At 45.3% G+C, this 18,167-nt stretch overlaps 1 protein-coding gene across 2 annotated transcripts in view; it reads right to left on the bottom strand.

Annotated features, from left to right (window-relative positions):
- The window catches only part of BMP1 (bone morphogenetic protein 1), a 155,839-nt gene that overhangs the window by 34,845 nt on the left and 102,827 nt on the right, over positions 1-18,167 (bottom strand). For both annotated transcript variants that reach the window (XM_033171950.1, XM_033171949.1), the window contains exons 7-8: positions 14,012-14,136; positions 1,661-1,776 (exon numbers count right to left, since the gene is read on the bottom strand). In XM_033171950.1, the coding sequence (XP_033027841.1) occupies positions 1,661-1,776; positions 14,012-14,136 (241 nt within the window). The remainder of the gene's footprint in view (positions 1-1,660; positions 1,777-14,011; positions 14,137-18,167) is intronic.

The following is an 18,167-nucleotide window of genomic DNA, read 5'->3' as shown; positions in this document are numbered from 1 at the left end:
TTTTAAAATCTCTTTCCCACACATTTTTCATCACTGTCGCTTTGTGTTGAAATCAAACATGAACATGCAAACTTTCAAATTTGTTCACACACAACACAATACATCTCTTCCTACCTTTCTCCCCATTTATTAAATTACTTTGCTGGGGTTGGGAGATACTCAAAACATTGAGGATAAATAAGGCTTTGCTATATTAACTCCAAATGTACACCGTTTTCCTCTGACCTGACAGACTGTACTCATCAGTCTCAATTCTGACTTCACTTGTTCTCTAGAAATTGCTGAAAGGCAGGGGCAGCCAGCATGGCTCATCTACCTGCATCTTTTGCATCCTAATTTTCTTCGTAGGAGACCAACTGTCTCTCTCTCTCTCTTTTAAAAACTGAGAGTCTGGGCCCTGGTGCAAAGGCTCCAATTGCACCACTGATAATCTGTTTCCCCCCCAGCCTGTTTTTGACTACATTTCTGCTTCCAGATTATTGGAACTGGTGGTCAGCTCCCTCAGGTCCCAGAACTTAGCCTTTCTTAAACTTTGTCCCATACCTTATCAGGTTATTTCGCAGAAATGTGTTGTGCTGTAATTCATGCTGCTTTTAAAGTGCACAAGCAAGCACCATTAAAAATGTGGCCATCTGAGTCCACCCGGAATGCTGTGAGCAATACTGAAGAGGCCAACAGGTCATTGGCACTGGTTCAGATTTTCCCTATTATTACTCTGGATCTGCACTTTTGAGATGCTTTTAGACCTCCCAGAATAGCTCCAGAAGCACAAAAAACCCCAACAACTTCAAGCTCTGACTGCTGAAATCATGTGTCCTTTTGCAACTGAGGAAAACAATTGCAGACAATGTTGTTCCAAGATAGCAGTCATTTACTCTCATAAGTCTGGAAATGGCCCCAAATTTCTGTGCCTGAGTCCAGCTCACACTTTGCTTGATGTGAAGGATCACTCTCTATTTCAAGTCATTGGAAACAGAGATAAACCTACACCTTAAGAGGGCAGTATTAGAGACACAGATATGGCAAAGGTTAACAGATGATGGGAAATTTTTGTTATTGTCTGCAAACCTGACAAATAGCTGAGTAAACAAGAGAAAGAAGTTGAGTTTCTATCTTTTTGTTTCCCTGCTTTGGTCCTGAAAATGCATCTTTGTAATACTATGAAAGGCCCCTCACAAAGCTGGAGTCTTCTCCTCATAGTACGCATCTGATAACTTTGCTTTCCAGCATCACAACATTCAAATGTCCTAGTTTTCACAACTAAGGGAAATGTTACTTCAGAAGAACTAACTTAGTTGGTCTCTAAGGTGCTACTGGAAGGATTTTTTTTAATTTTTAATTTTGTTTTGACTATGGCAGACCAACACAGCTACCTACCTGTAATTCAGAAGCAGTGTTAAGATGGGGTCAAAGGAGAAATACACTGCATAAGGGGAGAACAAGCCTTCAACTCACACACCCAGATCAAACTTCAGTTGGGTGATCCCATCCTGCCTTCCCTTTGTGGGTTGTGGATTCAAAGGATAAGAAAGCTCAGCCCACAACATAAGATTGGCAACAGTCACTTCCATGTATCCTAGCCTCCATAATGGCAATAAGTTGAAAGAACGAGAGGGAGGGGCCAGGGGGTGTGAGGCGGGTGGACTGGAGCGGCAGCTACCTTCTCCCCGGGGGTGACGGATATCCTCCAGATGCAGTGCATGTGTGCAGAGTACCCATTAGGAAACTCGGGTGAGGAGAAGTTCCCTTGACTGTCCTGCAGGGTTGCTCCACAAGCTGAGAAAAGAAAGCACATACTAAGGCGGTTAGAAAACAGCTGTGAACTCGCCCACCCAATGTTATCCCCTAAACAAACACCTTTAGCACAACCAGGTGGCTCTTATTTCAGGGACTAGACACGCTGCTTCCACAGTCCAGGAGACTGTTCTGCAGTTAGGTCATCCATACCCTGGAGGGGGAAAAGCACCCACCCTTTTCTGGGATACTTCCTATGCACCTGGTTTGTCTATGTCATGACCCATTTGAAGCTCCTGTGGAGGGGTCCAGACTGCAGAATATAGCACTCACACTCTTGCTTTTTCTCCTAAGCAACTATACCTCACAGGATAAACTCCTGTTTTCCCCGCGAAATTGGCTCATTCCGGATAACCCCCCTTCTCTTTCCCCAAAGTATCTATAGCTTGTTCTGCAGCTGTGAAGGTAGCTATGGAAACCAAATCTTATGCCATGTTGCCACAGTGACAGAAGTCGGGGCTTTAGCGCAGGCAATCTAAACCTTTACAAGAGTTTTCATGTTCTCTCTTGTTGCTGCTCTCCCTCCTTCTGCAGCAAAGCACCAGGGGATCCTGGATCCTCTAAGAAACAAGGTCTCTCTTCCCTCCTCAACCTTCCCTGCCATGCCAGCCTGCCAGAGCCATGATCCTAGCCAGCTCTTAAAAACATCCAAATGCCAGCGAAAGCTGCCCTACCAAAGGGCAAAGACCCAGTGTCAATGCCCGCAACTGGCCTCCTGTCCCCTTCTTCCATCCAGGCACAGGGCGAGGGGGCATTTCCCAACACTGCCACGTCACCCTTCCTCCAGGCAGCTCACTTGCCAGCTGGGACCATGACAGCGCTCTTTGCTTAACACCACCTGGACCCAGCCCAGCGCAGCCATCTGGAAGCCACATGTTCCTCCTGGACTAGGCTTCACTTAGGGGCTGATGGGGAGCTAAGATACTCATTCTCATGAGTACTTTCAGAAGGTCTCAAAAAGGGGAAAGGAAACAGCCCTGGAGTAAAGGGCAAAATTGTTCATTGCACACCAAGAGCTTTCTTGCCCATATGCCCCTGGGCGACACATACTTGGTGGAAAACAACAAATTAGTGGCAGCAAGATCCAGCAATTTTGAGAATTTGTGTGTGTGTGTGTGTGTGTGTGCTGGCCAGGGAGGTAGTATTTCTGTGCCATGTGGAATTTATTCATTTGGGAGACCCCAACTCTACTGCCTCCTAGCTAGCTACAAAGGGAGACACAGTCAATAAACCCATTAACAATAAATCCAAATACAATACAACACCTACATTAAAAAACAAAACAAAACAAAACAAAACAAAACAAGAAGAGTAAAGAAACAGCAATAGGGGCCATAAATGCAACAGGAATAATAGAAGGAATAAAACAGTAAATTCTTCTTCCTTTTCCCCATGACAAGCGGGAGCAGTCTGAGGCTGAAGTCCTGCACACATGTACCTTACTTTAGGTCAGTCATGAAAATCAAATTAATTTTGGGATAGCTCTCCTTATGCCTCATTTTTCTTTATGGTTGCACTTCTGCGGAAGTGTGTCAAGAAGCATGCAAAGAAGCTTGCCTGTTTCTGAGGCTTTTCCAATGCTGCCACATGGAATTCTGTCCCTATGGTTGAGCCAGACAGCCAGTAATCTAACATTTCCCTGCAAAGAGAGATGCTCCTCCTCCTAACCTCCTAGAGCATCCCTATGCTCCAGAGGCCTATACTGCACCGCAAAGGCTTTAGCATGCCAGGGCATCTACCTGATTCCACACCTGGCACCTCTGAGGTGAATCCCAAGCCTCAACCACATTTTGGCAAATCTATGCTAAGTCTTCTCAAGGTGAAATAGTCACATCCCAGTAACCCACTCCTGATAGCAAATTAGACTAGTTATATTCCAATTAATGTCATTTCCATTTAGTTAACTGTTCTCCTCTTCCCCCCCCCCACTTACTTTTCATTGTTTCAATGTAACAAGGGAAACAAAATAATTCCAGTTACATGCACATGCAAAACATCACTGAATATGGAGTCAGGAAGAATGGACATTAAAGCAGTTAAGAGAATGGCCCCTGTATATGCACAGAAGGCTCCAGCTCACCAGGCAGATCTGGTGTCATACTCAGAGCAGCCCTTGCATCTAGGAGGCGACCATATGGCCTTTGCACATGGAGACCTGGGTTACAGGAGGAGAAGGGGAGGACTGGTCCTTGTTAAGGAACAAGAAGAAAAGTAGCCATGCTTCCCTCTAAGAGAAGCCTCTCACTACCCTCCTAAGTTGCATGAGATGTTCTGATAGGACTACATTCCAGATGTTATTTATCCCGGCCTCCCTTAGTAAATTTGAAGCTGATCTCCAATGCTGAGCAATGACCAACTGTGCCACTGTCAACCAGAAGAGCACCAGATCCACAGCGTATAGATCACTGGTCAGCAGTAGCAGAGCTAAGGACGGGTCAGATTTCAAAGACTGGCTCATAATGGAGGAAACGGCTGCAGATGAAGTGAGCTGCAAAAAGAGCACACCTGGGCAGAAACCAACTAGGTGTCAGCCCCTCCAGCTTCTCGCAGAGAACCTCTTTTGTCAGCAAAACCATGGACTCCCCTAGCTTCCCAGGCCTGGAATTGTTGAAACTTACCCATGTGTCCCCCTGCTTATTTAACTTATATGCAGAATTCATCATGCGAAAGGCTGGACTGGATGAATCCCAAACCGGAATTAAGATTGCCGGAAAAAATATCAACAACCTCAGATATGCTGATGACACAACCTTGATGGCAGAAAGTGAGGAGGAATTAAAGAACCTTTTAATGAGGGTGAAAGAGGAGAGCGCTAAATATGGTCTGAAGCTCAACATAAAAAAAAAACTAAGATCATGGCCACTGGTCCCATCACCTCCTGGCAAATAGAAGGGGAAGAAATGGAGGCAGTGAGAGATTTCACTTTCTTGGGTTCCATGATCACTGCAGATGGTGACAGCAGTCACGAAATTAGAAGACGCCTGCTTCTTGGGAGAAAAGCAATGACAAACCTAGACAGCATCTTAAAAAGCAAAGACATCACCTTGCCGACAAAGGTCCGTATAGTTAAAGCTATGGTTTTCCCAGTAGTAATGTACGGAAGTGAGAGCTGGACCATAAAGAAGGCTGATCGCCGAAGAATTGATGCTTTTGAATTATGGTGCTGGAGGAGACTCTTGAGAGTCCCATGGACTGCAAGAAGATCAAACCTATCCATTCTCAAAGAAATCAGCCCTGAGTGCTCACTAGAAGGACTGATCCTGAGGCTGAGGCTCCAGTACTTTGGCCACCTCATGAGAAGACTCCCTAGAAAAGACCCTGATGTTGGGAAAGATGGAGGGCACAAGGAGAAGGGGACGACAGAGGATGAGATGGTTGGACAGTGTTCTCGGAGCTACTAACATGAGTTTGGCCAAACTGCGAGAGGCAGTGAAGGATAGGCGTGCCTGGCGTGCTCTGGTCCATGGGGTCACGAAGAGTCGGACACGACTGAACGACTGAACAACAACAACAACAACACCCATGTGTCAAAAAGCTAAGTGATCAAGTCTACGACTGAGTGGGGACACTCTTAGGGCCAACACAGAACGCCAGCTGCTCTACACCAAAAGAAGCGACTCTGTAGGGTAGGTTCACATGGGAGAAAGTGATCTTTACAGGATTTTTGCTTATGAGCATTTGGCTTTACAAGGCAGATCCAGCCTTTAACAGTCTTGTCTCATTTGTCATGGGAACATTTTATTGCACTAGAAACTTGCAGCTCTTGCAGAAGATTCTGTGTGAGGGATCCATGGGGATTGCCTTGGACTAATCTCCTTCCTCCTGTGCTGAAATCCCTGCAGCCTGAGAACCCCATTCAGAGTGTGCTCATTGAGGATTCACAACTTGTCCATCACCCAGCCCAACTCACACAAGATCCTACAGGTGGGAAGAGAGCAAAGGCCCACAGGGGTGGTGGCAACACCTGGAGAAGAAGAAGCAAGGTTGGCCTGGGGTGACTCTGAAGCAGACAAGACTACAAGAGGACAAGAAAGTGAGGCCGTCAAGACAGAGGATGACAGATGGATCAAATAAGCACCCTTTCTAGAACAAGCTACATTCCCCACTCTACTGCCAGGTCAGGCCATCTCCATGTGGTGTTATTGGTGTCTTGGATGGCCTGGCTGACCCTCCTGGGCAAGAACGATGTCAAGTTGCCTCAGAAATACCAAGAATTAGGCTCAAAGGGAGTCTGAACAAGAGGCCAGGGCCTAAATATTAGCAGCAGTTATGGGGAGACTTGGTGGTGCTTGGTCCATTGAAGCTAATGAGCAACTGATGAAACTGCACTGACCCTACAACCCTCCCTGTGGGAATTCTGGGGAGGGTGAGTTTCTGCTGGGGTTTTGGCTTGATCCATGGCTATGGATTGGTGTTCCCCTACCCCTGTCACAACCAGATTACATTTGGAAGAAGGAAATATTAAAATCATGATCTGCAGGTGGTGTGTTTTATTTCATGGGTATGTTGAAACAAAATAATAATGTTTACAGATGCAAATTTTAAAAATTGACTTGGGCCTATCTGTACCTTCATGACAATTACTTACCTTTAACAAAAAATATCCCTTTCTTGTGAGCAGTTTGAAAAAAATAAAACTTTCTCCTAATAAGAAACCATAAATTTTAAAGAATCTTACTGATCAGAGACAAAATGCCTTTACAAAACCTGGTTGTTTTTAAATTCTCTTGGGTCAATTAGTTTTCATCCCCGAAGGGAAGAAAGGAGTGAGAGCATTCTGCACAAAATTAAATTTTAACTGAAAAACTGCAATGCAAGCAACCTAGACAGTTCACTTCTCAGGAAACTGTACATCCCCAGTTTTATCATGTTTTGGTCATGACCTTTGGACCAGTGACATTTATTGCATTTGTAATCCCAGGGCTCTGATGTTCCAACTGCTTGGGGACTTCCAAGAAATTTGGGAAATTTCACTGCAAGTTCTCACAGGATGGCTTAAGACATGTCACTGACTCATGTCTTGTCTGACCACACTTCTGCATCTCATGAACAAGCATCTCTCTAGGGGAGCAAAATGCACCTCCAGACTTGGGGAAAGTGTGGAGAGATAAACTGTGAGTCATTTGTATTCTCCTGTGTGCAGAGGTGCTACCTTGGGATGAAGATGGGGGGAAAGTGGCGTGGCACGCAATGTGCATCGCATGCCTGTAACGTTGCGTGTGTGTTGTCAGGAGGAGGCCTTGTCCAGGGCCGCGCAGTTTCAATGGCCACTGCTGGTCCTCTCTTGCGCTCGGGAGAAGCCTGACTATTATGCTGCGCCACGCTCGGCGGTTCAGCCTCCTCTGCCCCTTCATTACTGGGGGGAATATTGAGAGGGCTGACAACACCTCCACCCCCTAGAGTTGGCACGCCTGCCAGAGTGCCACATCAACAGAGTCTCATTGCCAAGGCCAAAGAGAATACTATTGAGCAAGGACTCTTGAGTGTCAAATGGTCCCCTATGCCTACTAGAGTTTAACATTAGAAAGGGATGGCTCTAGTGTTCCAAGTGCCAAAAAGTCACGATGTTCTCAGTGATAACCCTGACTACTTATAAAAGCAAAGAGGGTGGGTGTGTTTTTAACCTGCTGTTATTTACTCTTCAGCCCCATGGCCAGCGTTTGGCAAAGCGGTGCAAAATGCCGTAGCTGAAGCAGTTCCTAATGGCAAACATTAGGTGCTCTTCCACCTGTTGTACTCGGTCCTTCTTTGGTTATGGAATGACGCAGGAAAGCTGCCTCCCCCTGATCTGGAGTATCAGGCACCTCCAAGTACTGACATTCTGAGGGAGCCCCGCAAACTGAGAGGGATAGGCAGCTGCACCTCTGGCAAAGGAGGAAGACAGACACCTCCTTCTTGCCTTGCTCTCATCTAGCAAGTTATCTCATCACTCTGTTCAGGGGCAAGTTTGCTGCTAGCTAGAGCCGAACACAGTATAGTCTTCTCCTGGCGTACTTACTGATGAGTAAGATATTGTGCATGTTCCAGTCCACAAAGGCAGCATTGCCATTTGGCCACACTGCTTCGTGGAGATGGGTGAGTTTCTCCTGCACTTCAGGAGCACTACTCACTTGTTCCTTTTAGAAAGTGAAGCTGCTCTTGAAATTTCCTTCCATCTTGACAGACAGAAATTTTATTGCCGCTATAAGCCCATATAGACATATAAACATAAACATAGCGAGGAACACGGCATAAAAACACAGGGATACACAGTAATCACAATGACTTCCATCTTGAAAAATCACCAGGCACCAGAATAGTACACAGCTCATGTGTTCTCAAGCTTATGTTTACAGCTTTTCAAGCCCTAGCCTTCATCAACCCACCCATTACACGCATGTAAGCAACAGTCCCTAGAAATTGAAGAAGATGCCGGCTGCTTCATTTGCCTATGCCAGCAAGAAAGGTTGGGGGGAGTTAAGAAATGATCTGACGGCTTGCATGAGCAAGCCATGCTGAAGTTGCTGCAGGGGTAAATCCCCAGTGTGTGCACACATTTCAGCACATGCAAGCTTGGGACTGCAGCCATATCATCTTTCCACCAGGTACAAGACAGCTGGGAGTCAGCCAAGTGCCTGCAGTTTCTGTGCATTTCCCTCACGAAGGTTCCCCTCTCCCCTCCCCTCTGCTGCAGCTTGGGAATCCAGGCCAACATGCAGGGCCCAATATTTGTCCAACATGCAGGGCCCAATAAAGCAGTCAATCTCCCCCACCCCACATAGAGGAGGCATGCAAATCCTTCCCTCCTCACACGTTACCCTGAAGGTGCCAAAAAAGGAAGCACAAATCACTCAGGAGTCCTCTTCTGGCACTTCCTCCTAACATGTGAAGGCACCTTCTGTGAGCATCCGACCCACAGCAGCATCGGTTGCATGGGTGCTGAGTGGAGAATGCTGCTTAAGCAACTGAGACGAAGTGTGTATCTCCATGGATATGCTATGGGGCCAGGGCCCCACAGCCCAAGCCTTCTGTTGCCTGGTACTCGGCTCAGTTCTCTTCTCGCCCTTTTCACACTGCTGCTTTGCAACTGCCACAAAAATTCAGAAAGATTTCTTACAGCTGAAGCATCTGATAAAGACAAAAAAGCAAGGGGGGAAGGAGATGGGGAGCTTGTATATGGAGACCGAAAGTTGGGAAACAGGCAAGAGAGAACTTAGATGCTAGGTTCTGCTGCTAATGCCCCCACTCTAAACTCACTCTTCACTGCACTCCCACTTGTTTCCTCCTGCTCCTCTCTAAACATTTCCCTGCCAATTCCTCTCTTTTGCTCATTCTCACTGCCCTTCTTGCTGGCTCACTTTCCCATTCAGAAAAGATCGTGCTGGAACTGCTGCATTCCTCACTAGAAAAACAACTCCATTCTGTTTACAAGGCTTTGTCCTCTCCACAGAAACAGACACCCAGTAGGGGACGGATGCTGGGGAGCTCCAAGCCAGATCAGGCCTTGGGAGTCAAACAGGAAGCAAAAGTTTCACACACTCCCCCTGCTCGTCTTTGGCTCATGGTCCCTGGCCTTCTGTTCTGACATCTGCTCGGTTTCCAGAGCCAGAGCTGGCGTAGATGGGATGGTCTCCAAAGCCTTGGTGAAGGTGGGAGCCATCCCTCCAGCCCAGGCTCCCGTGTTATGTCCTGATGTTTCCATTCATAAAGCAATGGGAAGAGTGCAGACTGGAGCATGAGGTCAGACCCTGGGGGGGGGGGATTATAACATGCAACAGAAGGGCCAGGACATTCCAGGCTCAGCTTAGTCCAGCCGCAACAAGCTGATGTCACAAGACTGGAAGCTATGAATCTCCTTCCACTGTAACTCCCCAGTTGCCTCACTGGGGACAGTTGTGGCAAAATAAGGGGAAGGATCAGTAGCCAGATCATGGATAGGAATAATTACGAATGATTTTATGTTTCAGAATATGTAAAATATACAGAACTAGAAATATAGAGTAGAATATAATATAGGAGCCAATTAACGAAATAAGCTTTTGGTTCAACATATTTTGTCGAGGGCTTTCCATGTTCACTCAAGCTCCAAAATGGCAGGAAATGGTAGCTGTTAAAGGCCACACCCTTATCAGACCTGCTATCTAGGCAATACAGACATGGCATGGCATCTTGTGTTGTGATTAGTTCCAGTTTCATTGCTCCCTTGGAGCTGGATGGCTGTCAGAGACGCAGGGAGGACCCAAGTTCCAGATTATTTGTCTGCTCACAGTGATAGACCTGGCATCTAGGCAACTGAAGATATTGTGCAAGTGAAGTTATTATTCCATGTTCCAAGTGCCAACAGGGAATGAATGCCACCAGCACAGAACACAAGCACCCCATGGGGGTCATTTAACTGGCCCCTGAACTGAGCTGCCTGCTCGGTGAGTCCCAACGCACTGTGCTAAACCAGTGCAGCACGGCATGGGGACTCGCTTCCGAGGCGCTGGAAATTGCGTCTGCGTAGACACAGACACCGTGTGGGATCCGGCCCCCAGAGGGATCGCTGCTGGAGTGAACTGGCCCAGGCAAAGAAAACCTTGCCACCCCCTGGCCTAAATGAAAGGCAGAGCAGGCTGGGAGTGTGTCCCTGCCTTGGACGAGCCTCCTTCTGCGGCACAATTTGTGAATGGTTCCTCAAGAACCATTCCTGAAGCAGCATATGATAATGGGCTGCAATTAACCAGCTACTGAATGGACTGGGCATGAGCCATGAAGGTATCTGAATGACTTTGAACAAGCAAGAAATTTCTTACAGCAGCTGGAATGAAATGGGGGGGGGCAATCTTTGCTTTCATGGTTTTTTAAGGGTCTTTTATTTCCTGACCCCACCCCTACAAAATGAAATAACCGTGTGCATGCGTTATGAGGTTATCTGACACTGAGAGAGGGGGGAGCCAATGATTTATGCTCTATAAAGGGTTTCACAATGCTTTTCTCTACCCTACCCTCTCAAACGTATGGATTTTATATAAATTATGCTTGGATGATCTGAAGTGAGAAGAGAGCGATTTGCGAGGACAAGAAACTGCTAATTATACTTGGCAGGGAATATTATATGTGACTTTGATTTCTAACTGCGGGCTATGGAAAATAACCCCCAGAGTTTTAGTGGTGGAATGGCTATCTTGTTGGGGAGTTATTTATGGCTCAGTGTATCCTTGAACAACAGAAGGACTACTTGCAAAGGAGGAGTTCTCAGGGGAGTGGAATGTGAATGGACAATGAATGGTGGTGGATGGTGGTTAATCTCTCTACACACCAGACCTGAGAAAAGAGGGCTGCACACGGGAAATGGACTTTTATGTGTTTGGGAAACAACAGAAAAGCTGACTGTAAGGCAATAAGAGCGGATAGCTATGTAAATGGATCAAAATGAACAGAAGGATGAGAAGATGATAAAAAAGGAAAATGAAGAGGCAACATCAGGAAGAATTGGACATAGGTTTGCAACATGAGCGGGAAACCTAATTATTTTTTAAAAAATGTTGAAATAATTTGGATTGATCTGTTAAAATATGGAAAACAAATGAACAAACAAACAAAGATTTTAATGGGGGGTTACTCACAAAATGGCGGCTCAAAAACCACACACTGTACTTGTTCCCTATGATAACTATATAATGAAATCATCTAATAGAATGTACAACACTGTCTGGAAAAAGGTCCTGAGTGCCACCTTTATCATCTGAAAATATGATGGCATTTCAATTTGTGGGGATGCCTTGAGCCTCTTGGTGCACTTTGCCACCGTTGGGGGGGGGGTCATGGTAGAGCCTCTGCCTGGGTAAGGTCCCAGGTAATTTCCCACCTTTCATCCAAGGAGCTCAAGGTAGCTACATGGGCCTCTATTACAAGATGCATTGTCATTTTGAGATCTTACCGGGGCACCACTTCTTTGATAGAACCAAACAATATTAATAAAGGGTTTCTTATTAGATCATAACCAATAATTTATTTCATTGCTGCTTACGCTTGAGCCCAGTGCATTCTGATTTTGGGGCACAACCACAAAATATGAAAAGTGCCTGCCCCATGGATTGGCTACCAATATAGGCTGCTTGAATTGGGATGCATTTTATTTAATTTGGGTTTTTTGAAAGATACACTTAGGTGTGTGCATAGCAAGTTTGTAGGAGACTGGCACTTATACAGGTGGCAACCATTTTGTGAACGTCTAATTGATGTGAGACCCCCAATGTGTTTGTTGTTTTTGGCCCCAGAAGAGGGTGGAACCGCTGATGCACCCAATGGCCGGGACCTCAATCCGCATGCAAATGGGGGAATTGCCTGTAGAATATTGACCTGAGCATTCACTACATGCTGCTGTGGTGAGAGAGCACAATGTGTCTTATGGATGCATGAGGGAAGAATTCCCAGCTGCATACACAGCATTAGTAAACAATTCTGCCTGGCTATTTTGCACTTCCCCCTCCCTCCACATGCTCTGATTTGTGCCAGAATAACCTGTTAAATAAATATTCCAGATAAGCCATTTCTTATCCTTTCTCCCTAGTTTGTCATGGACCTTTCCTTCCTTATGCTGCCAAGTTTCTAATCAGTCTGTTGAACCATTTTCTAACTATAACCCCCAGAACCTACTGTGCTCCCACCCCCTCCTGACACAATTTTGGATTACAATGGCAGAATGTTATTCAGCATACTCAAAGAATCCTATAATTGTAGGCACCCCAAGGGTGATCTAGTCCAATCCCTGCCATGCAAGAATCACAGCTAAAGAATCCCTGACAGACGGCCAGCCCACCTCAGTTTTATTTGTAATAAATAAATGAATACATTCCACATACCTCTCATCTCCTCCTCCCAGTCCTCTTCTGTCCCTCACACATCCATCTCCCTGTCACTCATTCTCACTTCATCCAACGTGCCATTCCCACCAATTAACCTTTTCTCACAACAGGTTTGTCCCGCCGAGTAACATCGGTCACAGAAATGCTTTTTTAATACAAACTACAAAGATGTTAACATTACTATTTAACAAAAGCTAGATGCTGCTCTTGACCGAACACAAAAACCCGTTCCACAAAGCACACAGGGAAAAACCATGCCAGCCAATTCTGGGGAGAAAAATGCACATCATGGCAATTTGCCAGAACCTCTCCTCAACGTTTGTGACTTGTTCAGATTAAGCCATTTCTTGTCCTTTCTACCCTGAATTAATGAGGGAACTCCCTCAAAGTGACTTCTGCCCCGCTGTGTTTCAGATGTCCTAACTGCTGCCCCCCAGTTAGTTCCTCATTTGACAGGAGGAAAGCAGTTCAGCTGGGGGCCCCTCACACAGGGCTATGGCAGACTATGATTAGATTAAGACAAAACAATATTGAGTGAGTGGCTAAGGAAATAGAGAATTCTCAGCAGGTTACAATCAGCTGGGAAAAGGGTGAGGGAGTTACCTGGGAAAGTCTGGAGGAAAGAGCTGCCTGAGGGAAATCTGTGTGAGTCCCAGACTAAGGAAATGCAGGAGGAAAACAACCACAACAACCCCTGAATCTTGAGAAGCAAGAACTGCCGGATCAGACCCAAGCACTAAATAGGTTACATTGTGTTTTTGTAATGTTATGCATTTGATTGACTTACATGAAATAACCCCCCTTTCCCTCAAATATAAATTAATAAATTATATCGCTGTGTAAAGTGCTTTTTCACTTTGGTCTTCAGATTAACCCCTTTTTGCTCCTGTGCGAGTCTCATGTTTTGCACCCTGACAAACGGTACTGTGGTCACAACATGGTCCAGGTTGTGTTCCTCATCATCAGTGATGTCACAGGGGCACAACTGAGAAGGCCTCCTCGGGCAACCACATTCAGGACTGCATGCCAAATAGCAATGGCTTCTCTAACTGGGGAAAGAATACCATTTTCCTAGTGATATCATCTTGTAGTATGACGGATGAGAACAAATGAGAGATCCTCAAAAGAGTAGCATTTCCTGAGGAAAGGTGTTTGGGTCACTTGAGCAACTATTGTGCAGATTGTGCTATTTCACGCTGGGTGGGGGTGGGGTACAGCTATAAGCATATTGTCTGGGAAACCCCCTAGGAATGCCAAACCCCCAGGCCAGGCCAAACAAGTTGAAGTACTCAGTTCAGAATATAACTTTAGACCACTAGCAATAAGCAAACATTCAGTAGCAAAGACCTGGATTTCTACTTGCATGGTGTACAGTCAGCAATACTTACCGGGGCATTTATAGAGCTTGCGTGCCTGGGCAATATCTCCCTTGCTCAGCCGGGTCCGTTGGCCAATGACGGGCTGCACCCCATTCACCTCATATTTGGGATGGATGGTGTCTAGGAAGATCCCCCTGAAATCACAGCACAGAGCAGTAAATGTACATTCCCAGGATCTCAGCTCCCTGGCCTCTGGGCACATCCTGGAGGCAAGTAATCTGACTGCTTTATTCAGGTTGCTTTGAGACAGCTGCTGTTTTCCAGGCAGGAGTCAATTGTACACTGGCAAATTTAGGTTTTACAATTAAAGTGATGTGATGCTTTTGCACAACAAACACACTTCCCAACCTCCCATGACTTAATTTTTGTAGAATGAAAAGTGATGGGAAATGTATTGGAAAGTTTGGGATAGCAGCGATGTTCGATGGTGGCACAGAAGTTCTGCACAAACAAATCCATAAACCCGCCCTGTGGAATGCCCTCCCACCAGATGTCAAAAAATGTCAAAGAAATAAACAACTATCTGACTTTTAGAAGACATCTGAAGGCAGCCCTGTTTAGGGAAGTTTTTAATGTTTGATGAATTATTGTATTTAAATCTTTTGTTGGAAGCCGCCCAGAGTGGCTGGGGAAACCCAGCCAGATAGGAGGGGTATAAATAATAAATTATTATTAACAGCAACTCCAGTGCAAACCTTGGGCTCACCCATAATTACCTTTCACCCCATGCTTTCAGGTCAGGGCTTTCCTGCCCTGTGTCTGAGCACTTGGGTTTCTTTTTTCCACTGCCATTTTCCTCACTCTTTAATGCTGAATTGTAACAAATGGCCATCTGGGTTTTCCATGGAATTGTTTTCTGCGGTAAAGAGCAGGTTTTTGTGGGGAAAGTGCCAGGGCAGGAAAAAAAAGTGTTCAGACATAAAGCTTTAAAGCGCAGAAACAGGGCACAAAATGAAGTCTAGATGCAGGGGGACTGTAGCCCCGGGCGTAGTTTTTAGGGGGCACAAACCAGGCACCCCCCACAGGGATCCCCATCCCACCCTGCCTGCCACCAGGGGTCTTTAGGCCCCAGGCCTCGCTGCCACGTCCCAGCCCCTTGATGTCACTCTCTGGGGATTGTGTATGGGAGGCTTCTCTGTTGTGGCTGCTTGACTCACTCCCTTGCAGCCTTTGTAATTGCAGGGATGGACACGGGCTGCTTTTAGCTTCATGCCTTTTCCTGCAGCTGAGTTGACCTCTGGGCTGTTCCCACAAACTGAGGAGACTCCAAAAGTGTGCAGGGAAAAAACAGTTTGTAGGTTACAAGACAAAGAAAAAAGACCCAGATAGCCCAACAAGTACTTTTGCTCTGTTGTTTCCATGAGCTACAAAGTGTTCAAACATTTGCCCATCAGCTGAAATGAAGAAAAAAAATTAAGAGCAAGGGAAGTAGAGAGGTTTGTGTGGAGGGAAGCAAATTGGACTAAAAAACCTGACAGTTCACCGTATGGAAGGGGATGCATAGTATGAGGTTAAAAAGCTCCCTTTCCTGTGCTATATGAAATTTCAGATTTCCAGAAACACCACAATACATCTTCTGCAAGGCCCCACCAATGCTACAAGCAGGCTGAAGGCTCAACAAGAACACTCATCCTCTTGGGGTAAGGAGATGCACTGCAACATTTATTGCTGATCTCCACTCAGGTCTGTCTGTGAGAGCAATATATGTATAGGAGTAGTTACAGGTAGGTAGCCATGTTGGTCTGCTAGTCGAAACAAAATAAAAATTCCTTCCAGTAGCACCTTAGAGACCAACTAAGTTTGTTCTTGGTATGAGCTTTCGTGTGCATGCACACTTCTTCAGATACAAAATGCACACGAAAACTCATACCAATAACAAACTTAGTTGGTCTCTAAGGTGCTACTGGAAGGAATTTTTTTTTATTATGTATAGGAGTGTATGTTTCACTGATAGAGATCAGGAGAAAATTATTTTGTTAAAAGTTTTAAGCTTCTATTTTCATCCACAACACAGAGCTATTAAGATTTCAAAACAGGAGCTGGTAATTCTTAGCATGCTGAAGGTGAAAGAAATTCCAACGAAGGCAATATTGGCCATATAAGCGGTACATGAGCACAATAACTGAAAACAAATGTTAAAAATGAGATAAGATGCACACATGTAAAATATATGTATTATCCTCAAAGTTACAGGATGTTAATGATGTTTCTGTCTGTATGTCCAAAAAGAGAGTATATCTTGCTTCCAGTGACTCATGAGTAGACATTTCTCTTTTGGAATTATTTCCATGTCAGAAAGTTTGACAATAGGTTGCTCAATAATTCCATTTTGTGTGTGTGATTCACTGTTTTCCATCAATGCCAGCCCTAAACCAATGCCTAGGCTGCCTCACTAAACACAAAAAGACTTACTTCTGGGTAGACATTTATCCCATTGCTGCTGCACAGCAGGAGACATACCTAAGCCTCTTTATGAAATTTTCCCATTTGCCTTTTAGTGGGATTCTTTAATATATATATATCTTCTGCTATATAGGTATTTGGTGTTTATTCTTGGTTTTTTGCGTGAGAAGATAAAGGAGTGTAGTCTTCTTTGCCATCTGCGGAGTTGGGTTGGGGAAATCCAGATTGGGAGGGTTTGGAACAAGTAGGTTAGTTTTGGGAGGGTGATCATTTTGATCGTGGATATTTTGTCTGAGAGAGTGAAATTCATGTTGTTCGATCTCTTTAGGTCTCTGTTTATTTGTTGCCAAAATACCTACACCTCCCCACCGCAGAAGGAGGATGGGGAATCCCCAACATAGAAACATACTACAGTGCCAACCAAATACGACATATAATCCCATATATACTCCCATATAGACGAGACAAAACAATGGATACACTGGGAGAGGGACACAATTGAAAACATAAGCACCACAGAATACCCACTCCTCCCAAACAAACTAAGAAAAATCCCCACAACACTCAACAGGTACACACAAACCATGTTCAAAGCATGGAAAACGGAAACAGGCAAACTATCCCCAACCTCGTCCCCACTAACTCCCTTGGCCTACCACCCATCATTCCATCATACGGCACAAAACCTCCAAATAAAAACCTGGCAAGCCAAAGGCCTATATCGCCTAACAGACTTTTATAAAGACAACAAACCTTTGTCAATACAGGAAATACAGGACAAACTAGAAGACACCCAAATACCCTGGTTAGCACAAGACCAACTACATGCCCTCTTAAACAATCCATCAGTAAAAACAGCAGCAACTAGACCTCTGACAGCCTTTGAAAACCTCATCCTAATGACAAAGGGACACGGCAAAGGGATGGTATCCACAATATACAAAATACTACTCCAAAATCCCACAGCCAACCACAAAAGAACAATCACGCCCCACGCCAACCCTGACCTCTCTCACCACCAAAGGAGCACAAGCGAACAACAGAGAACCTGCACAGACAACGCTGACACCAAACCCTACACATATGAAGTAAAACAGAAACATCGCCACCCTACCCCACCCATCTCCCCATCCCATCCACCTCTCTCCCCCTTCTCTCCCTAATGTCTCAACAACAACAACCGATTTGTAAAAATGTTATATGGAAAAATACGAAAGAGACATTGCATTACCTCTGTAAATCAATAAAATCTTTAATAAAAATATTTAGAAAAAAGGAATGGCACTGCTGTGGCTCTCTTGTACAAAAAAAAAAAGTGTGTGGGGGGGCATCCAGATAATCAGAATTCTAGATATCCTGCTGGTAGTCAGATCTAAAGGCAGGGAAGTTTTCTTAGTGCTAACCAGGGGGAGCCTGTAGGTAGAGCACTGCTGGAATCACAAAACTCGCCATGAACACTGCACTGCTGGTATTGAGACACGGTTGCTCTCCTTGGTTGGTGTGGCTTGCTAGGAACAGAAGGAAATCCTGAAGAAAGCCAGTGGTACCTTTCATGAGCACAGAACACACTCCTGAACCTTTCCCCAAACTTCTGCAGAGAGGCATTTAATAAGACCCGGGGATGAGCTTGAAACAGAGATCCTGGATTCTCTCCTTAAGCTGCCAGAAAAGATTTGGGTCAGCTGGGCTAGACGAAGAGAGCAAGGAGCCAAGACTTAAGGCTTTTGTTTTCATAACCTAACAGCAGCAGCATCAGGCCAGA

Source organism: Lacerta agilis, chromosome 15 (assembly GCF_009819535.1).
Source record: "Lacerta agilis isolate rLacAgi1 chromosome 15, rLacAgi1.pri, whole genome shotgun sequence".
Lineage (NCBI taxonomy): Eukaryota > Metazoa > Chordata > Lepidosauria > Squamata > Lacertidae > Lacerta > Lacerta agilis.
The sequence above is the reverse complement of the archived record's forward strand: the minus strand, read 5'-3'. Positions and strand labels throughout refer to the sequence as shown.